Source organism: Microcebus murinus, chromosome 1, assembly GCF_040939455.1.
Source record: "Microcebus murinus isolate Inina chromosome 1, M.murinus_Inina_mat1.0, whole genome shotgun sequence".
Lineage (NCBI taxonomy): Eukaryota > Metazoa > Chordata > Mammalia > Primates > Cheirogaleidae > Microcebus > Microcebus murinus.
The window spans coordinates 127,098,152-127,114,480 of NC_134104.1; the positions used below are offsets into that span (position 1 = coordinate 127,098,152).

Consider the following 16,329-nt stretch of genomic DNA (forward strand, 5'->3'; position numbering starts at 1 on the left):
TACAATTTAGGACAGGAAATAGAATAGTAGATGGAAGAAAAGGATACATTCAGCAATTATTAATTAATACAAATGGAGCTGCCCAAGCTGGTAAAACACAGGTCACTTATTTGTTAGTTATTTACTGAATGGTGCCCATGAACAGGTACTAGATATACAAATGGTTCCAACATGGTTGATGCTCTCATAAAGCTTACACTTGACCAGAAGACAAACAATAAACAAGAAAACAAATTAACATAGATATCATGTTTAGTGCTCTAAAGTAATCAATAATAACATTAGAGAACATGGAGCATGTGGGAAGGCCCAGAGTCTAGAACTGGCTTAGCACATCTAAGTGAGGCCACAAAGGCAAGAAGACAACCATGCACATCATAGTCAAGAGTGTCGATTTTAGCATTAGTGGAATGGGTAATGACTGAAGAGTTGTAAGCCATCTTCCTCCCTAAGATGGCTACAGCTAATTACACCAGAGCAGGACTTAAAGTGCTTCAGACAGCATCCTATACTTTGTCCAGATACCCAGATATCTTAAGCAGAACAAAATCATCTTTTATTCAAATCTAAATTCACCTCTTCTGTATGAAAAACAACATTAAAGATCACAATAGGACAGCATTATTTTATCATATCAACTTCAGTTGATATGATTATCAATTCTTTTCATCAATAAAGCCAGAATATTCCTTTCTGGTTCTAAAACTCTATGACATTATAATGAAAAGAAAGAAATATTTAGGATAAAAACAAAATTATAGGAGGCAAAAAAGGACTTGGCAGGATTCTGAACATCTTGGTTTTAAGTAGGTTACTAAATATTTTATAAATAATGATAGAAAGAATGCTTTTTTGAGTATCACAGACTTTTCATATGATACATAAAAGGGCAAAGATAGGTTGAATAATTATCTGACTCTTATAAGGGCTGTAAGTCAGAAGGTAAGTACTATGGCATATAAAATGGAAGCTAAAAACTTTAATAATATGTAACAGAAAGCTATTCTCAAAAGAGACTAATATTAATGGAAGAAAATTTCTCTCATCATCACCAATATTCTAATCTCCCATAAGCTTGTGAAAGCAACTAGTCATATTCCAACAATATTATTTAATAGGTTATGTTTCTACTAATTTTGATATTGTTATTTTCAGTTTTAAAAAATGATTAACTTTCCATTTCATTGATCATGAAAAGTTATATGTTAAGAACAAATAATCATGAACAGACTAATAAATATTTTTGCTTTTTTGTTTTCAATTAAATTACAGGTAACTTGTCAGTTATTATTAACCTTTGATCAAAGATCTTGGAATTTATGGTGGTAGTACATGTACATGATTAAACTTAATAGGGCACAGAGCTAAGGTCATATTTTCTACACTTTTCTCTGTTTGATAAAAAAAAAAAATACTTAAGGTATTAAGAGTTAAGTCACGTGGATAACATTTCCTAAAACTTCACATGTATATATCCAGATAGTTCTTTTTTTCTGCCCTCACCCACTTTCCTAAACCACTCATGAAAATAAACCAATGATATGCAGGTTTTTTCTCTCCATTCCCATTATCTTGATATTTTACTACTCCTTTCCAGAATTCTCAGAATCATTCAACAGTACTATTTCTTCATGAAGGTTAAAATTCAGATTTGAGAAATTACAGACATTTTGTTACTAAAAGAATCTATGACAAGAATGTTTAAAAAAAAATTATACATGACTTCTACACACAAACAACTGATGGTAAGACCAATGTTCAACTACTTAGAAAATGAGTCATCCAATAGCCACAAATCCCTTAAAGAATTTTAAGGGAATTAAAATTTAAGTGGCAGAAATGTATAAAAGACTCCAAAATATTTGAAGAAACCTCATGGAAGACATATATGAAAATAAACAAATATACTAGAAAGGTGATGATTCTTCAAGCAAATATGACAATCCCATTCAAATGCAACACATGTTTTTCTTGCAAAAAGGAAATCTAAAAAGATGAAATAGATGCTTTATATAAAATATTTACATATATAATGTACAAAACCCACTACGGTTATAACCTTTATGGCTTTGAAGAACTAGATATTTACATATCTTTCTTTCTGCATGTGCTTGTGCGTATGTGTGTTTTGTATATATTTTTAACAGTTGACAGCTGTTTTAGAGCATACAGAGATGCCAAGCTGAATGAGGGTCTTGATTACTTCAAGATTAGCTATCTAAAGTTTCTATTCATTTTAAGTGTTGTTAGTTGGAAGAGTCATTAGTCACTTCCTTGTCTCATAGAACATCAGCATACATTTACATTGTTAATGAACATTTGGGGTAAATGAATTAATGGCACTTTTAAACATCAATTCAGTCCTAATAACTTAGTATGTCATAGAAATGTTACGCTAGGATATAAACGAAAAGCCTTTTCAGTAAAGGTAACTACTTATTCCTGCAAACAATAAAGGATAAAATTAATTTAAAATGTCTTTTTAACCAGGTTAAAAAAAAAGACCCTCAATATTTAATGAAGTAGGCCAGAGAAAAATATACACTTAAAAAATAAATAACAACAAACTATGTTCTCAAATAAGCATATAAATCAGAAATAGCATGAAAACTTTTGGTGAAACTATTTTATATGCTTGTAACACAAATACATATTCACTTTTAAAACACTCACAGAAGTACTTGCAAAACAATTTGACTTATTTAATTGAGTGCTTCTTATAAGTATTACATTTAGGAGAAGATATTGCCATGAAAAGTATCATGCTTACCACTGAGATAATTAAAATACTGAAATTGAAATGAACACTATTAGTTTTCATGTTATCAAAATCTTAAACAGGTCTTGTTGAGTCCTTATATAACAACAGATAAAAAATAAAACCACAAAAAAAAGTTGTAGGACAAATTCTCCCATTTTCATTAAAAATAACGATGGCATTTGAATGATGCAGAAGATATTAAAGACGTACAAAAAACATAAACATACTCCATAAAGAGCTTGTGTTCTAAAGAAAGTCATTTTTAGTATTATTTTTTAAAATTCTCAGAACATGAGTTAATAGCAGACCTTGACATCAATAGACAGAAAAATATAAGTTCATTTGAATTATAAAAAACACACAATTTTGCTTAATTTATGATATTTTAAAATATAGATCTTACAATCCTAATATATGCATTTTGTGAGTGAAAAATTACAAGTAGTCACTGAGTCAATGAACTTTATCACATATTTAGTAAATTACTTAAAAATAAGGTTAAGGCTTCAAGAATTCTCACAGACTCCTTGCTTTCTTCTAAAAAACCATATTACTACTATCATTAAGTAAAAACACTGAGAAAATACAGATTCAGATACATACACATTTGATAAATTTTTATAGCACAGAACCTGAATATAGTCTACTTTTTAATTCTACCACATAATAATTTCAATGTATAGATCTTTAAAAATATAACACAAATTTCAATTATTTTATTAAAAAAAAAAGATGATGATGAATCAGGTAAGCTTTTTATCATGGAATAATCTCAACCTGCTGGAGGGCAATAACAATCCCTGCAAATCAACACCAAAAGTATAGAATTCTTTAGAAGATGTGTGAAGCCATTGTTTAATTTGTGATTTTTTTAAAAATGATGGCAGTCCATTAAACATTTGGTTAATACTTCTGTCAATAACTGAAAGCTGACTTTTTGTTGTATTCATTAGTGTCAAGCCTGCTCTATACATATACAGAGAAATGTTCTTAAAGTTGCCTTTCTCAGTTTCATCAAGAGAATTACACATATAAGGCAGAGAGGGCTAACTGGAGCCCCTCTGCTAGGTTTCCCAGTACCCACAGAGAGCATCTACAAAACTCACCTCCAGACTTGTTAGAGTAACTGGACAAAGGGTCAATGCCCACTTCTTGTTCTTCTGGCTGTAGAGGATGTCTGGTTTCAGATAAGGAATGATACATGGTGGGAAGTGCACGATATCACCTAACGTACCTAGAATGTGAAAAAATATAGAGAAAAATAATTTTTTTCTTTCTGCTATGACTCGGAATAAATACGAGACCGAAATTATTAAATGAGCATTATAGACATTTACATGTTTTCCACAGGCTCCAAGGACTGTTACTACACATTGGTAGGCTTATACAAAGAAGTGAAAAGGTAGCACAATATTTCCATTTCAACAATTTCTCCAAAAATCTGGACTTCATTTATAGTCTATCTCAATGTGATTCAACATCATATTTATTAGCATCAAACTTTGCACAAAAAGCTGTACAATAAGTTAAAGAAATTATTCTCCCATTTATAGCATCCTTTTGTTTTATAGCCAAAATAATACACATTCACAATAGAAACTTCCACAAACATGAAAATATAGCAAATTAAAATTACTCATAATTGTAGTAGCTAGAAATACCACTCTTAACATTTCAATGTATTACACGTATCCTTTCTGTCTTTGTTCTGGGCATTTAAAATGTATATGTTTTTAATGTGATCCAACATGTTAAAACTTACTGATTATGTAATCTACTTTTAACTGAGTGTCCTTCCAAGATATGAAAAAAAAGTACCTATATTATCATTTCTAATGGATCCTTAGCATTCCATTTTATAGCCAGCACAATTTATGTAACCAATTCCTTATTAGTAAACAATTAGGATGCTTTCAGTTGTTCAATACTATATACAGCAAATGATTATCTTTTAGCAGTGTCATATCCACAATTATCTCCTTAGGATAAATTATTGTATGTGCAATTGCTGGACTAAAACATACATTTAAAAAATAAGATTATGTGATAAGCTTGGCAAATTGTACTCTAAAAAGGTCTGTACATGACACAATAAGTCATTTCCTCTGAATTCTCGTTAAATGGATAGTTCCTCTTTTTGGTTTTGAACCAATGTGATAGTAAAATTTATATTGCATTTGCTTGATAATTAGTGAGACTACTGAAGACTTCATATATTTCTCTAAAATTTTTTATTATATTTTGTGAATAGAGTTTATTATTATGATTGTGTTCATGATTTGTAAGCATGCTTTAAGTATTGTGCATATTAAAACTTTCATATGATACATATATTTTCCTAAAGTATGTCCATCTTTAAGTGTATGGCATTTTTGTGACATAAGTAACTTTTTCATTTTTTTTTATTTTTATGCACCCAAATATATCTGTTATTGTTATTATTGAAACCGCCCTTTAAACAAATCAATAATGAGGTGCAAGGCAAGAACTCTGGTAAGAACCTAGCTAAAATTAAGGCAAAGGCCTAGTTCAAAATAATGATAATTAGCCACTGTCCCCTTGTTTGCTTCTCTATAATTGCAATTCCAGAGCCACACAGCTGGTGGTCATAAAGATTCTTAACTTTCTCCATAGATAACATCACCTTTCTGAAACCAAGAGTTAGTTTCTGAGATATCTTGCAGGTCCCGCATTCCATTCAAATGGCTGACCCACCCAGACCAGTGGCCCATACCAAGGAACTGACTCAACTGGTCTTGTGACCCCCACCCAAGAACCTGGTCAGCACAGAAGACAATTTCTACAACCCAGTGGTTCCACCCCAAACCCAGCCAATGAGCAGACTCAATTGCCTATGCCAAACTGTCTTTAAAAACCCTGTCTCCCAAATTCTCTGGGAGGTGGATTTGAGAAATTTCCCTCCCCCCTTAGTGTTATGCTGCTGTCTCAGCATACAGGCTTCCTCTTGGGCAGCAGGCAAATGAACTTGGTTGGGTGGCAACAATATGCTTTATGCCTCTGGTTTTACACTTACAACAAGATTATATAAATAATCATTTTGAAGGGTTTTTCCACTTCATTCCTATTTCCATAAATTATTCAAAATTAAACAAAAATTTTTAAATTAAATGATTTTGAGGCCAGATGCAGTGGCTCATGCTTGTAATCCTAGCACTCTGGGAGGCCAGGGTGGGAGGATCACTTGAACTCAGGAGTTTGAGACCAGCCTGAGCATGAGTGAGACCCTATCTCTACTAAAACAATAAAAAAGTTAGCTGAGTGCAGTGGTGTGCACCTGCAGTCACAGCTACTTGGGAGTCTGAAGCAGGAAGATTGCTTGGGCCCAGGAGTGTGAGGCTGTAGTGAGCTATGATGACACCACTGTACTCTATCCCAGGCAACAGAGTGAGACTCTCTCTTTGAAAGAAGGAAAGGAAAGAAAGGAAGGGAGGGAAGGAGGGAGGGAGGGAGGGAGGGAAGAAGGAAAGAAAAAAAGAAAGGAAGGAAGAAAGAAAATTATTTTGAACTTCCAAGATTAACTACTTGGAAATTTTCTATATCCATAAGGTACACCTTACCTTCCAAAATCAGAATTCTTCCAAAAATAAACCAGGTTCACCAATTTTCGTCCAAAATAATGTAAAGCACCATAATCTTTTAAATTTCAAGAGCAATGGGGACATGAAAGAAAGAGAAAATAAGGAAAGACAAGGGGGAAAAGCAAGTCAAATCAAAATGAGTACTTAATTGTATAGGATATGGTCTCTAACTATGGAGAAAAGGTTCCAGAGATGCCCATGAATACACAAATTCTTGATCGGTTTTTCCCACCTTTTCCCAGCCCGAAATAACCCTTACCTTGTAAAATACTCATGTACCTTTTCTGATTTTTAACAAAGCATCCAACCCCTCCACTCCTGCCATCACAATCAGATGTTAATAAATACTATCCCTTACAACAGAACCAGAGGGGCAGAGGGTTAGGGAAAACAGAAAACTTTTGTAGCTAATATGTAGTAAGAATTTCTAAAGCTATAAATCCTAAATCCATAAATCTAGACAGATGTCAGTATTTGTTTCTTATATGTACAAATCAATAAGCATATACTGAGCACTTACTATATAGAAGAAACTCTGGGGGAACATAACCTAGTAGGCGATAGCAAAATGTAGATTGATCAGTTATAGTATAAAAAAGAATCTCATAAATTCTGCACAAGTAAATGAAGAGATGAAGAAATAAAGTCCTCTACTTTGAAGCAGTAAGGATCAACAAATTCAAATGTCTAACTAGGGGTGGGGGGCAAAATGCATTATTAATTATAATACAAGCAAAGAAGATATGCCAAATCCACTCTACAAGCAAAGAAGTACACCAAAAACCACTCTCAGTGCTTCATGAACACACATCATTTCATCCTCCTACAACATAAAGATATAACTTCATCATTCTTATTTTCATTTTACCAAAGAGAAAACAGAGGTGTAGAGAGATCAAGTATTCTGTCTAGAGTCACACAATTAATAAGTACTGAAGCCATAATTTGAATTGGCTCCAGAGCTCAAATTCTTTCTTCCACATTACATTTGGCTCCTGATAGGTCAATGTGACAAAAAGGCCAAGTATAAAACAAGGGTTATAAAAAGATGGGGTCTATCAAGAATTAGAACACCCCTTACTAGACTTCAGCTTTTCCAAAATAAGATAGAAATCCAGAATTTTATGTGAAATCTCCTCATTTGTATGTGTTGCAAATAATTCAAATTTTAAAAAAATACTATGGGGAACCGATTAAAACACATTAAATTCTAAAAACACATTTTAGAATTGTATTTAGCCAATTGTATTTAGCCAAACACATTTTAGAATTGCCAATAAGCAATTATTTTAATGTACAATTTATATTCTCTCTATATTTTGTTATACTCTTAAAAATATGAAAGTAAGCAGGGCACAGTGGCTTGTGCCTATAGTCCCAGCTGCTGAGGAGACTGAGGTGCTAGGATCACTTGAGGCCAAGAGATCAAAACTAGTCTGGGTGATACAGCAAGACCCTATCTCTTAGAAAAGTAAAATTAAAACAAAAAATAAACATTTGAGAATGTCACTTTATTCTAAGTTAACTGCTAGATTTCCTTAAATTTTCTTTAATGTCCTAAACCATGTTTTTATCATTTCATTAATTTCTTATTTTTACAGCATACTTCCACTGTCACAGGCTTCACATATCTAAAATGTATTAATACAAATAAACAGATTTTATATATTTTAAACTTTATGAAAAAATAGACAAGCAAGCTGATATTAAAGTTTATTTTTAAAAAGGAACATCAAAAAATCAGTTTTAGCCAGCCGTGCTGGCTCACACCTGTAATCCTAGCACTATGGGAAGCTGAGGCTGGCAGATCGTTTAAGCTCAGGAGATCAAGACCAGCCTGAGCAAGAGTGAGACTATCTCTACCAAAAAAATAGAAAGAAATGAGCCTGACAACTAAAAATATATAGAAAAAAATTAACCGGGCATAGTGGTGCATGCCTGTAGTCCCAGCTACTCAGAAGGCTGAGGCAGAAGGATCGTTTGAGCTCAGGAGTTTGAGGTTGCTGTGAGCTAGGCTGACGCCACGGGACTCTAGCCTGTGCAACAGAGTGAGACTCTGTCTTAACAACAACAACAACAAAAAATCAGTTTTTATATAGCTAAAATAAAATACGACACAATGATGTTTATATATTCATTTAGGGACCTAAAATATATATCAGGTCTTTTTGACTTCTTAGAGAAAGTTAAGTTCAAGAAGTCATTCAGCGAATTTAGTTTTAATTATAGTTCTTTAGAACTTAACAAGTCTATGGTAATACCAATAACCAGAATAAAAAATTAATCAAATACTCTAGTCTACAAGTATTCTATATAAATACTTTATGAAAGTATTAAAGTGGCACCTACTAGTAGATAGGCATCTATTAAATATATCCTAATTTATTATTCCTATAGATTGAAACTGAGTCACTAACATTCTTTTATAATTAAACAACACAAACCTGCTGACTAGCAATAATGAGTCATTTTCAAACAATCTGTTGAAGAAAAAGTGTGGATAATGTGCTTAGTTTACTTTTAATTATGGATTTAAATAATAACCTGACTTGAACGTAACTTATTAGGAAGCTGCTGCTTTGGGGTTTGGGGGTTTTTTTGTGTTAAATTTAAAGAGCTATTTTTGCTTTCTGGAATCTAAAAAAATTCTTAAAAGTGTGTTGATTTACTACTATTGTGATAGTGTGATTATCTCATGTAATCACAATAAAATGTTGCCTTTGAATATGAAATAATTTTCTTGAGAATTTCCCAATTTGTGTTTCATAAATGCACTGAGAAAATACTTGATTAATACACAAAGCAGAATATCAAAAGTCTTCAACAAACATGTCTGTATTTATTTTAATCATTATAATGAACACATATTGCCATCTGATCTTTGACAAAGTAGACAGCAATATACACTGGGGAAAAGAATCCCTATATTCAATAAATGGTACTGGGAAAATTGGATAGCCACATGTAGCAGACTGAAACAGGATCTATATCTCTCACCACTCATAAAAATTAATTCAAGATGGATCACAGGCCTAAATCTAAGATGTGAAACCATAAGAATTCTAGAAGAAAATGTTGGAAAAACTATTCTAGATATAGGCCTAGGCAGAGAATTTATGAAGAAGACCCCCAAGGGCAATCACAGCAACAACAAAAATAAATACATGGGACTTGATTAAATTAAAAGGCTTCTGTACAGCCAGGGAAACAATAAACAGAGCAAATAGACAACCTACAGAATGCGAGAAAAATTTCGCATGCTATACAGCCGATAAAGGGCTGATAACCAGAATCTACAAAGAACTCAAGAAAATCAGCAATGAAAATCAAAACCACAATGAGATATTGTCTAACCCCAGTGAGAATGGTTTTTATCAACAAGTCCCAAAACAACAAATGCTGGCATGGATGTGGAGAGATAAGAACACTTATACACTGTTGGTGGGACTGCAAATTAGTGCAGCTTCTATGGAAAAATACTATGGAGATTTCTCAAAGAAGTAAAAATAGACCTACCATTTGACCAGCAATTCCACTACTGGGTACTTACCCAAAGGGAAAAAAGTCATTTTATCAAAAAGACACCTGCACTAGAATGTTTATTGAAGCACAATTCACAATTGCAAAGATGTGAAATCAACCCAAGTGTCTACCAATTCATGAGTGGGTTAATAAAATGTGTTATATGTATACCATGGAGTACTACTCAGCCATAAAATAAATGAATTTTGCAACAATCTGAATGGATCTGGAGACCACTCTCTTAGGTGAAATATCTAAAGAATGGAAAAATAAACACCACATGTACTCACTATTAAATTGGAACTAACCAATCAGCACTCATGTATACAGATGGAAGTATTATAAAACTCAAGAGAAATCATGCAGGTGGGAGCAGGGAGAAGGAGATGGGTAAAATCCTACAATGTACATTATCTGGGTGATGGGCACACTTATAACTCTGCCTAAAGCAGTACAAAAGCAATCCATGTAAACAAAACATTTGTATTCCTGTAATATTCTGAAATTAAAAAAAAAAACTTATAATGGCTCATTACATTTTAAATTTGTATTACCAACTCCAACTTCTATACTTAATATGCCTTAATTTTCTCTGCACAGAAGCTAGATATATAGAGAGAAATATATACAAAGATCAAAAACATGTCTTACAAAATGACTACTTAAATCCATAATTGAGAGATTTTAGTTCTCTTGAATCATACCTACGTGTCTCTAGAATTTCCCTGATAGAAATGATACCCAAAGATTTTTTAAAAAATAAATAAGAAGAATCTCATTTTTCTAATTCAGAAAGCACTATAATATACCTTCCAAGACCTGGGAAAGGCACTATCCTTCCTTTGCTATACTTGTTGTAAATAACAATTTTTCCTACTTCACATAAACTCAAAATTCAGAAAACTCAAAACTAACTTTACAATATGATTTTACTTCTCTTCTGTTCACAGGAGTTGACAAATTAGGCTGAAATTCCCATTTAAAATCTAAGACTAATCTTAAGGACAGTTGTACTGGTTTCACAAGTCTGCTTATTGCAGCATTAAATGTTAATTAAGATAAAAGTGATCTGTGTGAAAGAAGGGAAGTCTTGTGCAAATAGTTAATAGTTAATAACAGGGTAAGAGTTTAACACTGAAGCTTAGAACAGTTTTTAAGTAGATTCAAATTTTCAAAACAATATTTTCCATGTAAACTAAAGCAATGCAAGCAGTCTCTAAGTGAAAATTTTAAGTTATTAGCATTGTACAGATTAGTTGAATAACATTTTTTCTTTTAAAATGGCATCACATAAACAGAACCTCTAGAAAAGGAGTTTATTCCCTTTGAATATGAATTTCTATGTATTTCAGCTTATATTCATTCCTTCACTGTTTCTAATACTTAGGCATAGAATTAACATTCTGAATTGTGTCATTCTAAAGACATCCATATTCAGAAAAGCTCATATAAGCATACTTCATTTAAATTTCTGACTGATGGTAAACTTAAAAGTCAAACACTGAAATGACAGAGTAGTATTACTTTACATAAAGATTTCTCCTATAAGAAAAGCATATCAAAGAGCTTAAATGGAGTACTTTCAGAGTTCGATTATAAAAGGGAGGGAGGATGCAGCATGAATAAGTATATGTTACAGATAGCATGTATTTACCATGATGGGTATTTAACCTGAAATATGGCATCGTGGCTATAAAAGTAAGTTTCTTTTATAAAAGCTACATGTTCATAATTAAGAAACAGGGTAATTGAACATATCTATAGAATTGGTAGAAAATGTTTTTATTATTTAGAATGTTGGTAGCTAACGGCAAATTTGACAGTTGGAAATAATGATGTTCTAAAGTCTCAATTACAAGGGAGAAAGGAAGGAAAGAAAGGAAAGGAAGCAAAAACGAAAGAGAACAAAGAACAAGAAAGAATAAAGTTCCATTTTTAAATTCCGTCAATCTTTAATGCAAGAGGGTTATTTTTGACTTTAAATAAGTTAATTAAGTATTAAAATCAATCATCTGAAAGTCTTAATATTTAATATTGTTAGATTGTATATCGAACCAGTTTTATTATTTATTTACTCCAAACCTTTCCAGAATACTCATTTGACAACAGGGGGTCTGTATCTCACAAGATAAATGCATTTACAATGCCAAATAAATTATATATAAAAAGCATTTGTCTTAATACATGTCATTCAATATTAAATATCACCCATTGCTAAAATCCTAAGACCCTAATTCATTTTTACCAACCACACAATTTTACTATTCAAGTGTTGTCTAATAAATAGCTGTATCTAATAACTAGATATTCAAGTATTGTCTAGGGCCACAATAGGGTCAACATACAAGAACAATGATAAAAGGAAGATTAAAACAGATTTAATCCTTATAATTTTCAAGCTATCAGAAAAAGATGTTTAGGGTAAACAATCCACTGGAAATTAAAATACTAGATATTTCTGCAATACACATAATGAGAAATAAGCAGAATACATGAGAGGTTCACAGGTGGACTTAAATATTTTATATTATAAAATAAGGATGCTTTTGGTCTTTCAATATTCAAATGGCATAAAGTCATAAGAAAGTGGCAGTTGTGACCACATAAACAAAGAGAAAAATTGAGCATTTTAAAGAGTCAAATTGTCTAATAAAAAGATCTTCACAACATACCCTCATATGGTTTCAGAGTTCTCCTGAGATCAAGATGCAGATATCGGGGAAGTACTCAACCTAGGGACCAAATCTTTTATTATTATACAGGTATATAAAATACTTTCAATTGTTATTATTCCTATTTTACATAGATAGCCTTTAGCCTTGAAACTATTCAATCTGATTTTCATAAAATCAAGGTTAATATAACATACAATTAGGAATTCAGAAAAAATGATCAAAATTTGAAAAGAATAAACAATAATTTGGCCAATTATATTAAACTGATGATACTAAGAATAAGAAAAGGAAATGGCTGCTCTTTCCATAAGCATCAAACAAATCAAACATTTTGTCAAAAAATGAATGAACAAAAAAGTATCTTCTTGGTATAAGCCTGGGGAGGCCGGAGGTATTTTCAGGACCCTAAGACCAATTGTGGGGAGATCTTTCTAAAAAGTCCACATGGATTTGACATTTATCCTTTAATTTTTAATAAGTGGGAAGGTTGAGAAACCTTTAGTACTTAAAGAGAGCATTTTCAATTAAATAATAATAATAGCTGCAAATACATTGCACTTATTAGGAAGTGCTATTTAATGAGTTTTATACATAATTAACTCATTTAAACCTTATAACAACTCTATGAAACAAATACTATTACCCCTTTTACAGATGAGGAAACCACAGAGACATTATGTGACTTACTCAAGGTCACACAGCTAATTACTGGCAAAACCACCTCAAATGACTTAAAAATGACTTCCTAAATGGCCTAACAAAAATTAAGCCAGGAGTTACAGGACAGTTTCCTTTATGTTAACTATGTTTCCTGTTATGTTTCCTGTTATGTTAACTATGGTGTAATGTCACAGCATTCTAGTTTACTTTTCTCTAATTCAATCTCTTTCAAAATCTGTAATATTGAGTTTAATAGGCTCTTATTAATTACAAGGTATTTGTATCTTGTACTATAAATGCATATCCAGTAAGGTAAGAAAATAACAAGCTGTGGATACAGGCATAATTCATATATGCTTCAGCAAAATTAGAATTTATGAATAAGTCACACTGGACCTTTGGAATCACTATCAAATAGTCAAAACTATTTATGACTTAAATTCCCAAATGCTATTAAATTCACATTACACCAGTCACTTCAGTACCAAGTGACATCAAACTGAGCAAAGGCCAGCAGCTAAGAAGTATCACCTGGTCCTCGCTAGCCAAAATAGCTTACATAAAAACATTTACACTTTCCTCCTTTCCATTTTATTCAGACCTCTCTTTCCCCTGAGGAGGTCTTTCCTCTTTACTTTTCTAAATCCTATACATATTTCCAACACTCAGCTTTCCCTTTAGGGACCAGTGCCAGAAGTAATTTCTCGCTGCTCTTCCACAGGAGTATTTCCTCCCCTGTAATGTACCACTGAAGTTGTAGAAACATACTTTTCATTGTAATTATTATTATTTTTATTGCTACTCTTTATTTGTAAGCAACTGCTAATTTTTTTTCCCATAATCTGTGGTCAAAAAGTTTCCTATTTAAATAAATTTACTTAAGAAAGAAAAGTGCATATAAGGAAAAATGTTAAATAAATTATAATAAGGTGGTAGACATAGTTAAAATCCTTAAGATGGTATGTAATAAATGGCTAAAACAAATGTTTAGAAAACGATACTATAGCAAATGCCATTCACTGAATGTATCAAACATTCCTGGACATATCACTTCTATTGTTTACATAAACTGTTATCCTTATCATAAATAGTTCTTGGCTTATTTAGCTCATCATACATTTTTTTAAAAGCAAGTTATGTATTCCTTAAGGGTAGAGAAAGTGGTTTTTCATTCTTTTATACTCCCATAACATGCAGACATTATCCTAACACAAATAAATACCTATTGATGAATGCATCAATAACACTCATCACAATTATAAATGTGGTTCATGCTATTGATAAGCTAAGTAGCTTAAACATCCTTCTGTGAAGTGCTTACCTACCACCTCTACTATAAAATAAAGGGCTTGAGCCAGTTGAGCCTGCATGGCAGCATTAAGTAATAAATGCTAGTAATCAGAACAGCAAACTAAGTTTCCCCTTACGTCAAGAACATTTGTATCAATTCTTCTTACAGAGGAAAGGTATTATCTTGGTCAATTAAGGTTGCAACCCACCATTGACTGGGTAGCTTTAGAACAGATATTTATTTTTCACAGTACTGAATGCCAGAAAATCCAAGATCAAAGAGATGGCTGATTTGGGTCCTAGTTTGCAGATGACCATCTTCTTGCTGTATCCTCATATGGACCATCTCTCATGTCCCTTCTTATAAGGGCACCAATCCTTTCATGAGGGCTTCACTCTCACGACCTAATTACCTTCCAAAGGTCCCACCTCCAAACACCATCACATTGGGGATTAGGGCTTCAGCTTATGATTTGGGGGTGGTGGTGTGTGAAAACATTGAGTCCATAACAAGTAGGTAATGGGAGACTTCAGTACAAAGTTAAAATCTTTAATTCAAATTTTTGTTCCCTTTCTGGACTATCACTTCTCCTGACATTCTATTCCTAGTCTTCACCTCTCACCTGAACTCTTGCAATGACTTCCTAATTAGTCTCCCTACTTCCATTCTTCTTCACTGTTGCAAAGCCAATCATAATAGTCCCTTTATTTCCTTTGCCAGATTGGTTGGAATGAGTCATTCGATGTGCTTCTAGAGAAGGTTTTGCTCTCTCAGTTACAAAAATGTACACTCTTAATTGCTGTGGATTAGCCAGCCCTAGATTCACCCTACCTCGGGCCTTCTTGCTCTATGTAATAATAGAATACTTAACTATATAGACCAGTTGAGATTTTATTACCTCTGATTGAAGTCACCTCCTGCAATCTATTACCACATAGTATCTAATGTGATTTTTTCCCCACTGTATGTGGTTTCCCAACATAGCATAAAATTCAAACTCTTTAGAGGCCCTAAATTCAGGCCCTTGCCTCTGACTCCATTCTCCCTCCTTCCCCAGCATGTGGCTCTGGCCACACAAGCCTTCTTTCTATTCCTTAAACAAAAATACAGCTCATTGTCTCTTTAGGTTTTTGAACATTCCCATTTCCTCTCCTGGGAACATTCTGTCCTTAATATTCAGATATCTGCTCAAATTCAGGTTAGCACAGAAAACTTTTCCTGGAGCTTATCTAATCCATTGGCAAATCTTGTCAGTTCTACCTTCAAAATGAAATCCAGAATCAGATCATTCTGTACCACAACCACTCTGATCCAGGTCACTGCCATTCCTGGCATTGACTATTTAATTGCCTCCAGTAAGTTTTCCTGTTCTCAATCTTGCCATCTATAGTTCATCTGCTCACAGCAGCCTGAGTGATCAATTTAAAATTTAACCCAGCTTGTGTCTCTCTTCTGCTCAAAACTTTCTAATGACTTCTCATCTCACTCAGAATAAAACAGAAAATCTTTGCAAAATCCTGTAAGATCTTGCTCCCAGCTATTGCTTTTATCTTTTATTCTATAACTCCACACCTTCCCATTCAAGCCCTCTCTAGCTTTAATGGCCTCCTTATATTTCCTCAAATGTACTAAAGCAGCTTCTTGCCATACACAGAGCCTCTGTACTTTACTCTGTTGGAAAAGCAGTCTCACATATCCACATGGCTCTCTTCCCCTCTGCTTTCAGGGCCTGGCTCAAAAGTCACCTTATTTTTGAGATCACCCATGGACCACAACTACCAGATACAGCATATACCCTTACCTCACTCTTTATCCCTTACC

General features: G+C 33.0%; 1 protein-coding gene across 6 annotated transcripts in view; it reads right to left on the reverse strand.

Annotated features, from left to right (window-relative positions):
* TBC1D5 (TBC1 domain family member 5) overlaps positions 1-16,329 on the reverse strand; it is a 529,649-nt gene that overhangs the window by 307,837 nt on the left and 205,483 nt on the right. For 5 of the 6 annotated variants that reach the window (XM_020289588.2, XM_076005553.1, XM_076005562.1 and 2 more), the window contains exon 4: positions 3,868-3,995. In XM_020289588.2, the coding sequence (XP_020145177.2) occupies positions 3,868-3,964 (97 nt within the window). In that variant the 5' untranslated portion in view covers positions 3,965-3,995. Of the gene's footprint in view, positions 1-3,867; positions 3,996-12,554; positions 12,615-16,329 lie in introns of all 6 variants that reach the window. The other variant, XM_020289677.2, reaches the window with a different exon arrangement.